At 37.2% G+C, this 15,103-nt stretch overlaps 1 protein-coding gene across 2 annotated transcripts in view; it reads right to left on the bottom strand.

Annotated features, from left to right (window-relative positions):
* Positions 1-15,103, bottom strand: part of LOC137389674 (citron rho-interacting kinase-like) — a 59,146-nt gene that overhangs the window by 7,726 nt on the left and 36,317 nt on the right. The window contains exons 14-27 of one of the 2 annotated variants that reach the window (XM_068075750.1): positions 12,998-13,107; positions 11,302-11,385; positions 10,620-10,755; positions 8,227-8,331; positions 7,776-7,916; positions 7,439-7,546; positions 6,689-6,703; positions 6,338-6,482; positions 4,036-4,231; positions 3,217-3,486; positions 1,614-1,775; positions 1,069-1,255; positions 726-951; positions 253-491 (exon numbers count right to left, since the gene is read on the bottom strand). In XM_068075750.1, the coding sequence (XP_067931851.1) occupies positions 253-491; positions 726-951; positions 1,069-1,255; positions 1,614-1,775; positions 3,217-3,486; positions 4,036-4,231; positions 6,338-6,482; positions 6,689-6,703; positions 7,439-7,546; positions 7,776-7,916; positions 8,227-8,331; positions 10,620-10,755; positions 11,302-11,385; positions 12,998-13,107 (2,124 nt within the window). The remainder of the gene's footprint in view (positions 1-252; positions 492-725; positions 952-1,068; positions 1,256-1,613; positions 1,776-3,216; positions 3,487-4,035; positions 4,232-6,337; positions 6,483-6,688; positions 6,704-7,438; positions 7,547-7,775; positions 7,917-8,226; positions 8,332-10,619; positions 10,756-11,301; positions 11,386-12,997; positions 13,108-15,103) is intronic. The other variant, XM_068075749.1, reaches the window with a different exon arrangement.

Genomic DNA, 15,103 nt, shown 5'->3' with positions numbered 1-15,103 from the left:
ACTCACAAAAAAAGAGAATTTGTATAAATGTATAATTTACTGATAAAGGGTTTTACAAAAAAAAATTGAAAAAAGCATTACTGAGTTTTTGAAGTGAAACTCAGAATGCCATGATATAGATGAGAAATCTTTTATCATGCTGGAGCACAAAATGTCCAATTTCTTGATAATCTTTGTTTTTCATATCAATTTGAGAACAATGGATTAGTTGACAGAGCAAATGCTCAGTAAGACTAGGCATCTAAACAGCACCTGTATGACACTGAATTGACACTGCGAGCTGGAATAGCTAAGAACAGCGACTGAGTTTTCCATGGCAGCTACAACAAAGCATCTTCCGGCAGCTTCACCAACTGTAAACATGTTGCAGTTCTTTATCCTGCCCAAATCCTCTGTTGTAATGGCAACTGTACCGCTGATGGCATTTTGCTGGTTTGACAACTTGTTCAATAACGTGGAATAGGAAGTGATCTTCAACCACTTGTCATGGCCTGCCAACAATTTAAGAGTAATTTTTTTTTATATTTAATATTTATATAGATGTTGCCAGCAATATAAAATTGTATGAAACGGTCAAAGCAAGATGGGTAATATTCAGTGCTTTCAACTGGTCTACAAAAGCACTGTAGCATATACACTTGCCAAGAGTTGTCAAAAAGGTCGAATTCTCATCAAAGCCACGAAAGTTTTTTCTCGATGACTTTGCAGCAAGCACCTAGACTCACCAGTTATCATGAGTAAGCTATCGGGTGAGCAGAGCCTGGATATCTGGTAAACTGAAGAGATGCCTTCAACTTTAATCAATGGGGCAGATGTGTAGGACAGCTGACAGGCATACAATCCTTCCTCAGCGCCTAGCAGTAAAATATCATTCTCTCCCAACAGAGTGGTACAGTTGACATCTAAGAGGGCCTGTCCGGCCAACTGTAGCAACCGGTTGCCTAGCAACTTCTACAAATAGGGAAAACCGAGCGTGTTTGCACTATACTGATTTTATCCTCAGATCCTAAACCAACAGTCACTAAAACTAACTTATACACGTATACCACAAGTTGTAAGTCTGCATACATTTTCCCTATGATTAACATCAGCCATATTTCCACACTTTATAATCGCCTCTAAAGTCGAGTCCCACTTTTCTTTTTCTGAGAAGTTAGCGGTGAGAAGGTAAAGGAGCTTGCTGCCCCTGACTGAGCTCTGTTCCAGTTTTATAATGTAGGGGAGGTCTTCTGCACTCACATGCAACTCCGCTGGACTAAAGAATAAACAGCACGAGTTGTAAGACTCCTCAGTATAACGACCATCTTGGTGATAAGGTCCTGCATATATCATTGCTAACTTTTTTTCTAAAGTGACACCAAACATTCCAGGAAAATCACTAGCTGTAAAGATGTTGGTCCAACACTCACTCTGCAAGCACTTTTTCATGCTTAATTTTAAAAGTTTCACAATAGATAGCTTTAAAAATTTACAAAAAAATGTGATGTTTAAAACTTATAAGTTTGTTTTCATAGCAAAACTACCAACACAAAATTGTCACTGAGCGGAGTATTTGCAACAAAGTAGTTATATAGCATTATAAGGCCAAAGTCATGCTATGAGAAAAACCTTACTTGATGTCAGAGATGAGACAGACAGAGTCATATTCGGGGCAAAGGTCAAGTTGGAATAGAGGTATCTTGGACGTGTCATCCGAAGAGTAGATGGAGAGTAGTTGACTCTCAATGAGCACAAACCTTTTTATCCAACCGGATGATTGATCTCTTAAGGCATTTCTGAAAGGCAGCCAATCAGCTTACATGTACATGTTTGTATGATAAGATGTGATTGGCAACTATCAAAAAGCTGCCATCAAATTAATTTGTCATGATAGAAAAGGGATACTAAAATTTGAAAACACAACAAGGTGTACAGTGATACAACAGCTTGTGCCTACAGTTCGTTTGAAGGTTGGGTCAACCCTCAAACCTTCAACCTTTGAAGGTCAACCGAAATACTACAGAGCCTCTTCGTGATCTATGCTGTTTATTTCATCAAATATGAGTAACAAGACTGAATCACAAGGGTGTCATTTTACCTTAGCGGGGTGGGGAGGGGGTTCGGGGGAGGGAGGGGTGTCAGTCATAGCATACCTTAAAGGTTGACTTGCAACAAAATTCACATTAGTTATTTGATATCAAAAGATTCACCATGTCTTACTCTGTTGTGTTGTAGGTGCCAAATATGTGGAAATGTGATTACAAGCTCTTAAAAGCTCAAAAACGAACAGTTAATAGCAGCCACACGAGACCACCGTAGTTTAGATTCTCTTTCCAAAACGGCTCAAATGTGACGTAGTTGTGGGAGATGGCTTGCCATGAACACTATCAAATATACTTGGACTTTTGAATTAGTTAGGCTGAGGATTTTGACTTTCCATGTCTAGATTGGCAGTTAAATTTACAGCAAGTGATGGTTAAGTGCAAAGAGGGAATCTTCAATTTTTAGTTAAATGAGTACGTATTGGGCGAGTTCTTCTAATTTTTTTTATTGTTACATACCAAAATGTTTCTACTGACCTCTCAAATTGATTAAAACTTTTAACATTTTGAACTGAGTTTTATTGTGAACTACATGTCAAATGCTGCCTAGAAAAAAAACACAAATTTTTTTAATTATAAATAAGTTACACAAAGTGTTTAATGTTTTTGTTTAACTTTATGTTGGATAGAATATTGCAATTGAATAGGCAAGTTTTCAAGGAGATTAAGTGCATGACATCATTAAAGACTTGAATTAACATGCATTTGTGACTGAATAGAATATCCTATTGAAAAGATGAGGTATTCAGCTGTAAATTGACAGGAAATATGAAAAGAATAGTCAATTATCCTCAAATTGAAACTTTGGAAAACATCAATTTTGGCTGTTTTATTAGCCATTGGTCACTTGGGCGGAATCGGGAGTATGAAATCAGGGGTGCAGAATTACTTCATCGAGCCACAGACTTTTGATCATGTTTATGGAAAGATAATGACAACCGGCCATTGACAAAACTGCCTTATAAACGAAAGATCGCTTCAGAGACATTTTCAGATTGAAAGGCGCCCGCCATTCTGGCTCACCTCTGAGCGCTTCCATTGTTAAAACTGGTCATCAAACAGGTTATGAATCATTTTTGAAAAACTAGGAAATGGGTAACAAACAAGAATACGTATAATGATCTGCTCATATTACCCTCTGACTTTCATCCAGCCACCCAACTCAACCAGTCTGAGGTCGGCCTCAAGAACTCCCCCAACTGACTTTAGATTCTCTTTCCTCATCACATTGGAGTAGAGCTGCATAAATTGAGAAGGAAGGCCACAGGTTGCAGGAAGCTCCGATTTACAATGCTCATGTGTTACTATGCGACATTCCTGGCACTTGGCAGCCTGCTGCCCAAACATAACGATACTCTGACATACGGCACACTTGGTGGCGCGCGTATTATGTCGGACAGACATCCTGTAATAGACAGCAAAACGTAATTAAAGCTTGATGTGACTACGAAACACTTCAGTCTTTTCATGCTAGATATCTGGCCAGTCGCAATCAAAAACAATCTTTAATAGAATACATTGTATATAAAAAGATTGATTCTATATCTAGCTCATTTAGCTGTTTCCATTTTTTCTTTTTTTATTAGCACTAACATTGTGTTCCTATCAAACTAACAAAAACATAATACACACATTCCATAGAGTTCTTATAACGAGGCTATAGGAATACATCCAATAGATGGCTGGCTACAAATTTTGTCATGGACAGAATCATGAGATAATAACCCTGTAATCAGTAGAAACTTCAATGCGTTGTAATGTCCTAAGAAATATTTTAGAATTTCTTAGCGTAACTGTAGATATTGTAACATCTGCATACATGGTTATACTTTCTCGCCAATAGACAGGCATAATATATAAATTTTGCTAAAGGTACTTTACCATTGACATTTCAAAGACGTTAGCATCGGGATTACTAGCACTATAGCAGCAAGATGGTGGATCTGAAACTAACCTGTGCGGAATGTTGTGCTTCATTGTCTTATTAGAACTGCCAGCAGCTCCTTTAGAGACCTTTGGAGGAGAGGACTGGGTGGTAGAAAGAGAAACAGAGTCAGCAGTCTCAGAAGCTGATCCACAGTCTCCAACAGGCTCAGGTCTGTGAAGTGATGACTGAATATGGCTGGAGGGATCTCGCATGCCTTTTTTTGCTACAAGAACAAACAAGAACACGCAGTTAATGCCATAACCAACAGCTTCAATACAGAGCGAGATTAGCTTAGCAGAATAATGTTAACCTGACAGAATATGACTAACTTGACAATGAATGAGGTCAACCTCGACGGAACCAAGTTGGCTAGACAGACTAACTTTAGAGAGACTAGCATGGCAGAAATGGGTTAGCTTGGCAGAAGGCAATTAGCTCAACCAAAAAAGGTTATCTCGACTGAATGAGTTTGGATGAACAGACTGAGGTTTGATGTTAGTTAAACAACCCAAACAACCCATGCATACAGTGCTTCCAACCCATGCATACAGTGCTTCCAGCCCATGCATACAGTGCTTCCAACCTATGCATACAGTGCTTCCAACCCATGCATACAGTGCTTCCAACCCATGCATACAGTGCTTCCAACCTATGCATACAGTGCTTCCAACCCATGCATACAGTGCTTCCAACCCATGCATACAGTGCTTCCAACCCATGCATACAGTGCTTCCAGCTTGATTAGTTAAACAACCCATGCATACAGTGCTTCCAACCCATGCATACAGTGCTTCCAGCTTGATTAGTTAAACAACCCATGCATACAGTGCTTCCAGCTTGGTTAGTTAAACATAAACAACCCATGCATACAGTGCTTCCAGCTTGATTAGTTAAACAACCCATGCATACAGTGCTTCCAGCTTGATTAGTTAAACAACCCATGCATACAGTGCTTCCAGCTTGATTAGTTAAACAACCCATGCATACAGTGCTTCCAGCTTGATTAGTTAAACAACCCATGCATACAGTGCTTCCAGCTTGATTAGTTAAACAACCCATGCATACAGTGCTTCCAGCTTGATTAGTTAAACAACCCATGCATACAGTGCTTCCAGCTTGATTAGTTAAACAACCCATGCATACAGTGCTTCCAGCTTGATTAGTTAAACAACCCATGCATACAGTGCTTCCAGCTTGGTTAGTTAAACATAAACAACCCATGCATACAGTGCTTCCAGCTTGATTAGTTAAACAACCCATGCATACAGTGCTTCCAGCTTGATTAGTTAAACAACCCATGCATACAGTGCTTCCAGCTTGATTAGTTAAACAACCCATGCATACAGTGCTTCCAGCTTGATTAGTTAAACAACCCATGCATACAGTGCTTCCAGCTTGGTTAGTTAAACATAAACAACCCATGCATACAGTGCTTCCAGCTTGATTAGTTAAACAACCCATGCATACAGTGTTTCCAGCTTGATTAGTTAAACAACCCATGCATACAGTGCTTCCAGCTTGATTAGTTAAACAACCCATGCATACAGTGCCTCCAGCTTGATTAGTTAAACAACCCATGCATACAGTGCCTCCAGCTTGATTAGTTAAACAACCCATGCATACAGTGCTTCTAACTTGATTAGATTTTATCAGAATATTGTATTTTTCTACTGATTTTTGGATCAAGATTCGTACAAAACGAGACACAACCATAGATGGATAACAGCTCTTTTTCCAACCACAGTATTCAACAAGTCAGTGAAATTGGAGTATTGCAAAAATAAAAGCCATTGACAAGCAGTAACCAAGAGTATTTAGTGAGTGCTGTATGATTGACAGGCAGTAACCAGGAGTATTTGGTGAGTACTGTATGATTGACAAGCAGTAACCAGGAGTATTTAGTGAGTACTGTATGATTGACAGGCAGTAACCAGGAGTATTTAGTGAGTGTTGTATGCTTGACAGGCAGTAACCAGAAGTATTTAGTGAGTGCTGTATGATTGACAGGCAGTAACCAGGAGTATTTAGTGAGTACTGTATGATTGACAAGCAGTAACCAAGAGTATTTAGCAAGTACTGCATGATTGACAGACAGTAACTAAGAGTATTTAGTGAGTACTGTATGATTGACAGACAGAAACCAGGAGTATTTAGTGAGTACTGTATGATTGACAGACAGAAACCAAGAGTATTTAGTGAGTACTGTATAATTGACAAGCAGTAACCAAAAGTATTTAGTAAGTACCCTATGATTGACAAGCAGTAACCAGGAATATTTAGTGAGTACTGTATGATTGACAGAACTCTCTTGTCACTCTTATCTACCTACATGAAATTTTGGTTTCAAATAGAGAAGTCTTGAGCTCTTTAACTTCATCTTGAAGTCGACGATTCCGACTTCGCTCACTTTCCAGTGCCTGTGAAAATTCATCCCTTTGTCCTTCTCTCTTTTTTGGAAACATTTTAGCATTGCTCTGCAATAACAATGCGTAGTCATGGGTAAAATAACATTGCTTCAAGGAGAACGACTGCTATGCTGACATGATAAGTATCACCACAATTCATCAATACATGAGCAAGGCTTTCACCGCTTTAGGAAATTGTTAGATTAATGTGTTGAATTAGGAAAAAGCTGACCGATAGCAAGCGACAGTAGACAGTGCTAGTGTATGAACGATACCTCTTGTGATCCCCACTGTAACAGTCGACATACCAGCTAGATTACACAGTAAATGTCTTTCATATCAGAGCCCTTGCTAATAAAAACTTCAAAGTATGTTTAGACGGTATCATATAAACTGTATTATTCTGATGGTACCAAGCTCAAAACTATAACACAAACTAAAAAATACCATGTATTGTTTGCCTCCAACTAATAAATTTAACAGTTCTGCTAAGTTTGTTCAGAAAGAATCTGCAGTCAACAATAGTGCATCACAACCCCATGATATACCGCAATACTCGGTCTGTGTGAAGATAATAAATCATAAGAGAAAATTCCCTCAGGTATTTGTACGATAAACATAGTATTTTAGTAGCTACCTCAACCAATCTATATGCAATAAACAGGCAGAGAAATGTTCAATCAGGTAATACAGCTTTGCTCGCGCCTACTCAGTTTAAGAGTTGCCTTCTTTCTACTGTCCGATAAACTACAGAGCAAATAACTGCAAAATAATGTATAAATTTGCATAGCATTTTTCACCAAGCCCAAGCACAAAACAGCCAAGTGACAAGTACTGCTAAATTTCATTGCTGGGAAATGTTGTACATTCCCAGCTTCCCATACCTTTCCATAATTAATGGTTTCCATTTGTCAAAGCTTGGCAGTGGTCACAAGAAAAAAAGGAGCTACAGATCAAACCTGCGACGATAGCAAATAGTACTAAGGATGAAGAATATTAACGCTTGCTGCAGAGTTCCAACTCACCTTCTTTTTCTTAATGGGTGCCTCATACTTCTCCTGAAGAAAGTCAATAAGTTTCGTCTGCTGTGAGAGCATCTGCTCAGATTTATAGCTCTCATGCTCCTTTGTCAGCTAAAATACAAAGATAATTCTAAGTCCTATGATGTACTATGATGATTTATAAACACTCAGTTTATTATCTCTTTCTTCCAAGCCCTAAACTACTGCACCTGAAATACTTCATTATTATTCACAACAGAAATAATGTTCAAACAATAAATAATGCTAATGCTAGGTTAAAAACTATTTCTCAAAACTATCTGAACGAGGCCAATGCGGACAAGGCAGATGATCCACCCACCACAAGGTTTTCCATGCTGTTTTCAACAGCATTCTTTTTATCAGTCACTTCTTGAAGCTTCTCCATGACAATCTCGAGGTCTGTGCTGAGACTGCAGTTACTAGCTTTCAGGTTGCTCACTTGAGTTTTCCAGGTTGCTGTCTGCACATAAAACAAGTTCTGAGTGACATAAGGTGATGCACAGTTATTGGTAGTGTACTGAGCCTTTCTGCAAATTGATTTTTAATGGTGATGCTGCATAAAATGAAGAAGTAAAAATGTACAGAACAGTAATGGGCTCCTTCCATAAGGAATTGTAAGGACTTGCTAGGCTAAGTAGAGAAATTGTCTTCTCTTTCTGTAGGAAACACAACTGCAAAACCATAAAATGACAAATAATACACTTCCTGGAATTCTATGAAACACGACAATTCAAATGGTTAGTCGTAGAAGCCATGATATACGTAATTACCTCCTCCTTCAGCTTCCGTATTTCATTCTCAGCTTGAGACAGTCTAACTTTGATAGACCTCCTCTCTGTATCTAGTTGCTCAATGTTGGACTCATTGCTTTGTACCTGTGATGGTTTATACAACAATTATAACACTCGCGCACACACAAAAACATATACCCTAGGGCACTGATATTTCTCTAGTATTTAGTTTCGTGAGTAGCATACAGAGTAAAATTTCGCTGCAACTTAATTTCGCGGATCTGATGAGTGCGAAAATATAGTGATGTGAAAATAAATGCAGTAGAACAAACATAATTAGATTCCTCAGGTCCAGTTCACTAGTAAAAATTTTTTCAATTTGGGACTAGTTTGTATTTGTGAACCGCGGGTAGAAATGTGTGAGCGAGATCGACAATGCAACTTGATCGCTTGCTGCTATTTGTTTCTTGGACTATCAATGACGTCTAGGTCCCTGCCACCGTGACTGATGTGGTACCAGAATTAGATCTCAAGTATTTATAGCACGGGTGGCCATGGCTCAAGGTTATTATTGTTTTTGGTTGGTAATAAAATTCATCACTACAATTATTATTATTCAATTTTATGACTTTCCTTACCAGACTTTCATCCTCATCAGTTACAAATTCAGTGACTAAACTAATATCATCATCTTCCTCATTTGTCTTGGCTTTTCCACAGGCCAAGACAAATTCCCTGGGGCGGCTGGCCGGCCCCACTTTTTAGGGATTTTTAGCGGCTAAGTATAATCAAACTCGGAGAATTTGCCCTCGCATAAAATGTAAAATTTTATCACGAACACTTGGTTAACTCAAACGGATTTGTTTGGTCCGTTCCCACGCAATGATAAACTGCTTTAGATAACTCGACCTAAACATTATTAACTCGAACAATTATTTGCTCAACTGCTACGGGAACGGGTTTTATCGCTGTAGAATATCACTTTATTCCAAGCCATAGAGATAAACGTTAACTTTAAATAGTTCTTGGGCGTCATTATTATCATGATCAGCAAAATATTTTTGTTAACGATTTTTATAAAGGTTTGCAAAAGGTCAAGTTTTACCAAACATCCATTTGGCAATGGCACAACGAAAGCGTAAAAACCTTCGGATGAACTTAAAATAAAATCAGCAAAATTGATCTTTGTTGAAACGCTCAAAAGAAAAAAGATGTCTTTTTTCTGAGCGTTTCAACTGCGGTCAAGTTTAGCCTATTTTAATCTGAAAACGTCCTGGCAGTCACATCACCTAAAACAAACAAATCTCAAATAATAGAAAAAATGTTTATACTTTCCGATAAAATCTTTTAAAACTTTACGTGAGATGCCCGGTTGAGGTCCTACATGAAAGAAACCTGTTGAGGGGGCTCATACCGCCCCTCCAAACCCCCAGATGCTCATAACTAGTCGCCTAACATTAGCCGCTCCAATTTGCAATCAGGGAATACAGGCCTGCTTTTCTAAAAGAACTTGTTATCTCAATTTGCTTTGCCACGCTGCTCAGTCGGCGTATTAGCTATGAGTTTAGCAGAAATTGCCCAATGAGTCCAACCACACACAAAGGTTACCTGCATTTCTAATATGACGATTTTATTGTGGGTATCAATGAACAAAGCCATTTAATTTAGCGTTTTCGCTCTTTCGTTGTGATAGCTTAGTTTCGCTCATGAAATTTTCGCGAGAGGATTACTCCGCGAAAATGCGAAAGTTAGATGACTTGAATACATAAGTGTCCTAGGGTATATAAACCATCAAGTATATGAAAACTGTATGCATGACCCAGAGTACATATGACTTATGCATGTACCAGCTGAGGTACATACGATCTACATTTATCAGACAACATGACGCATATGACAAGCATGCACATTTTAAGTAATAGTTCATCAACTATAGCAAATGTAATATCTGTGCATAAAAATCATATTAGAATGTACTCTCATTGTTACACTATTCCGGTAGGATACCTGGTGGTGCTGCGACTAAGACATCTGTAATCTCGTGCTAAGAGTATTACGATCCTAGCTAAATCTTCAGTTCAAAGGATGGGATCAACGATGGTGTGAAATGAACAAGAGAGTGCATTGGTACGAATGCTAACAAAATGGCATTCAAAAGGAATAAGGTGTTAACAGTGGTACATGTACTTGCCTTCGAAAACTACAAGCAGATGGAATGAAATATTTATATTTTTTTAAACAAAAGAAAATAAAATTATAAGAGTTTTAGATATTTTACAAAATATCTAAAACTCGTACAGTATTATAAGTAGAGAAGTGGCAAAACTATAGAACTCCTGTCAGAAGATTAAGAAAAGTTTAAAAAGCTCAGAAAGAGTTTTGAGCAGCACATGGTTAAGGTTTGTGGTGAAAAAAGCAAGCATTGAGCTGACCTGCTGTCGAAGCCTTTCTAGAGTCTTTCGCTGTCGCTCTATCTCTTCATGCAGACTCTCCTCCTTGCTGCGATGTGAGACAATCTGACTTTGGAGAGACTGTTTCATCCGCTCATTCCGCTCATCAATAGCTTCCCTGATACCATTATATTTACAGCATATCATACATAAGCTACCATATGAATGTCACATACAGGCAGCATGGTTATTATGCATATAGGGCAATAACAAACACAATAAGACTTAATTGTGGGAATATATCATACTAACATTGTGGAATGAAAATTGTTTTACTTTTAACAAAAACTACTTTCAAACTCAATGCTTGTTTATTGCCATCAACAATCTCGCTTCAAAATCTGTGGGAAAAGCATGCTCGGTAACTAATCAGTAAAATTGCATTAAATCATAATCGCTTGAGCCTAGTCATGGTTAATTGAGTTGGGTTACACAAAGTTGAAATTAAAACTGTAAAACACACCTTGGTAACTTGATAACAAATGACATATAGATTGTGAAATGACTAGTAATGAATAGTCCTAACAAAGGAAACGAACTGACCAAATCCAGACTCACAAGAACATGTAAAAGTTATATGAATATGTAGAGGTTGAAGCATCTGAAATGACTAACGGAAACACGTTAGGGCAACTGTATGCTGAAATCCTTGTGAATATCTCACCTTTGATTTCGTTCCGCTTGTAAAGAAGCCTCCAGTCGCTCAGTTTTGTTTTGCAGGCGTGTCACAGCATTGGCCAAGTCCTTCCTGCACAAAGATAACTGCCAATGTCAGAAACATACAGACTGTAGATGCACATGGCTTTGCAGCAATCAATCGTTGGCTGAACTAAAAATTGAAGAATCCATCTGCAGTGCCATTATGTTTTTTGTGCTGAATTATTCAGATTAGCTTACATCAACAATATCTAAAAAGTTTTTAAACAAGAGTTGTCTACTCTATATAAATGCCAACTTCAGTCCAAAATACAACATTATATAACCTACAATAGTTCTTGGCTTGAAATGCTGTTATATCACAAGAGCGCCGCTGATTCTGCACAAAATCAATTCAATTTAATAAGGCAATTAGTCTTATTATACAACTCAAAGAAAAAATTCTAAACAAAATGGTTTATATTAGAAGGACAGCCACCATTTATGTTTTCTTTTCAATCAAATATCTTAAATACCCAAAGTACACACACTCGTGGTAACCCGATGAATGTAGATTATTATAGTAACGCATACATGATTGCAGACAAAAGGAAAGTTTGTTGTTACAACTATGAGTATTGGGCATCATTTGTCAAAATTCTTTAACAACTATGCTATAGAGCATTAATCTGACTGCCAACAAGTCATACTATGACTGACATTGATGCGAAAGGAGAAGGAATGATCAGTAATATTCGTTCACAAAAATGCTGTTAGAATGCACAACATCTGTTAGCAAAACAGGCATGAATTGTGGTACACGGTTGAGACAGTTAAAACAGGCATGAATTGTGGTACACGGTTGAGACAGTTAAAACAGGCATGAATTGTGGTACACGGTTGAGACAGTAAAAATAATAAGTTGAAAATAGAATATTTGACTGGATATTTTTGATACGATTACAAACGGATTTTATCCCTTTTTTTGTATATAATTGTTTAGCCTTATTTCACGGAAACAAAACAACAAAAAGCCACAGAAAACAACCACTGCTTTTTCATGCTTCAAAAGTATCATTCGCAGGAGTTGTCATTCCTTTGTAGAAATTCTAGTGAGTTTCCATACAATCAGAGAACACCCTTTATAAATACTAGCTAATTGTCATGCTAAAATCAAAGCAGGTTTACAAACTAACAAACAGCTGAGCACATTTTACATGGTTTTCATCTATCATGGCCGTCAGCTTGCTGTCAACTCGCAATGTCAATAGGATGTCTTGAGGATATTTGAAATTGAAGGGTTTGTGGTAATTAGTTTTAAAGGATTTTGTTCTTCTCTAAATTTATCATAAGTCTTTTATGAGAGGAATTAACACACCAGAAATTAGAACACAAATTCTTGCCCATGGAAGCAAAAATCTTGAATGCATAGCAAATCTTTTGATCAAATGGTCATTTATAAAGACTCATTCTTGGAAGTAAAAATGTCACAGGAAAAGCTTCCTTTGAGGAATAAAATCTTTGCATTTTTGTGCATTTCTATGAATCTATGAAAGTGTGGAAGCAGAGTGATTTACTTCAAGAACAAGAATATCTACTTTGGATACCAGTAGCTTCAAATGGCGCAAAACACCGCTTTTTCACCTTCACGCCTATGAATTGCTAACAAACTAATCATGGCCAGCTCTGATGGACATTCAAACGACCAGAGAAGTATCTCCCACCTTTCACTACTAAATGCATCGTGATTGTGCTCGTAGTCATCGACAAGCCTCTCCAGGTCCTCTGTGTGACTCTCCATCTCACTGCACACCTGCTTCAGCTTACGCAGCTCCTACAGATGCAATGCAAACATACTGTGATGTTTAAAATAGAAGGCTTTCACTTAACCTATAACAACTAGTGTATATTCATGTACACACCAACTAGCTGTTTGAGCTCAATGTTAGTAGTCTGGAATGATTTAGTAAACGCCACTGAGAGAGAGCCGGCAGATTTACACAATAATATGAGATTTTTCCTTGAGCACAATATTCCATATGCCATATTAACGCACAACTACATGTAGATCCTGGTATTTAGCAAAACAAGCATGACATTAAGATTTCTTTGTCTCATCTATATATTGAGCATATCGGTGTGGCTTAGTTCCAGAGTCTGTATGCCTGCTCACCAATAAAGCATTGAGGTGTTTACACTTCAATTCAGTTCATGATAAAACTTTCAAAAAATACAAAGGAAATTAAAAATTAAATAATTATAATTTAGTAATAAACTATAATTAATAATATTATAGTTTATTACTATTAAAACTATCTACTACTTATCATTGTTTCACATGCAAACCTTATAGCAAGCAAATGAAAATTCTAACAAATATTTGACTTTACATCGAAAGTGATTGCTAACAAAATTCAGATATTCTTAAAGCAGTTTTGTCTGTAAAAGTGAAAATAAATTGTGAAACTATAGCAATTCTAACTAAGACATATAATCCAAATGAGTACAAACTTCATCTAGAGTAAGTGCAAGTAAGTCTCTATTCTAATCTCTTTTTCCGGGTCTATGCATTGCAGGATTGGAAGAAACCACGGTTTTTATGAAAAAACCAGGTTTCTTTGGTTTAAACCGGTTTTTATAATTTTACCAAGGTTTTTACAATTTTAAGTCTAATTAACATCACTTACTATAACTGCATGATTGAGTATTGAACATACATATGTGGAATCATCTGTTAAAGATGGTACTGTGGGAGTTGTTATGGGAAAAAAGAGAAAAAACATGGAAATTTCAGAATGAGTCTTTAATCAAACATGATCGATGAAATACAGAGCAGAAATCTTATCACATAAAGTGAATATTTTACATACAGCTCTATGTATAAGTAGGAACTTTAATCCAAGTGATTAGTCATGTGGTAATGTAGAGCAGAGCATAATGCAGATGCATTGCTAGTGTTTGGAGCAGTGGCAGATAACTCAACTTCTACCACCTGAATATTAGCATCGCTGTCTAAATTGGTGTTTTTAGCTTGACATTTTGCCACGTGATCTTTAAGCCTATCTGCGTGACCTCACGTAACAACATTAACGCGAGGTCACACAGATAGTACATTACATTTGCCTTAAAAGTTTAAAACCTTTGCCTTTTGCAGTTCGAGTGAAAAAATGCCAAACGGGATCCTGTTTGCGAGGCATGTTGGAAATTTGAGGCACAACTTTAACTTTTCAAAATACAAAAAAACTTGATAAACTGAATTCTAACAATCCAACTACTTTGGCTTGTGCCCAATAAATGAAATATTAGTTTGCAAACTTAAAGCTTTTGCCCAAAAGGATTTTAATGTTTTAATTTCTAACTGTAAGTAATCCTTTCTCACTGGCCAGACTTGAGAAAGTATTCATTCATTATTAGAGACGATGATTGGATTAGTATATTTCACATGGTTTTTATATCCATCAGTAACGAGGTCATCATATCATTTGATAGAACCAATTGAAAATAAAATTCACTAATTCACTGTTGTGCTAGGATTTCATGTAGTTTCAACTTGAGCTCTGCCATCAATTTACTACTGTCCTAAATAAACTTCCTCAGCTGATAATTACATATATTTGCATTTCTACTGTACATGAACCACTAGGCGCTTAAAATATTATGTTTTTCACAAAAAATAATGAGATAACCATAAAAACCGTTTTTTCGGGCTGGTTTAAACCACCCGGTTTAAACCATTGGTTTAAACCGAGCCAACCCTGATGCATTGTCGATCCAACATCTCTGTTTGCGTGTCTCTAACGCAGAGTAAAATATAGAAACTTCCTGTTATA

This window comes from Watersipora subatra, chromosome 3 (assembly GCF_963576615.1).
Source record: "Watersipora subatra chromosome 3, tzWatSuba1.1, whole genome shotgun sequence".
In the NCBI taxonomy this organism is placed as follows: Eukaryota; Metazoa; Bryozoa; class Gymnolaemata; order Cheilostomatida; family Watersiporidae; genus Watersipora; species Watersipora subatra.
This window is presented reverse-complemented; position numbering and strand designations above follow the sequence as displayed.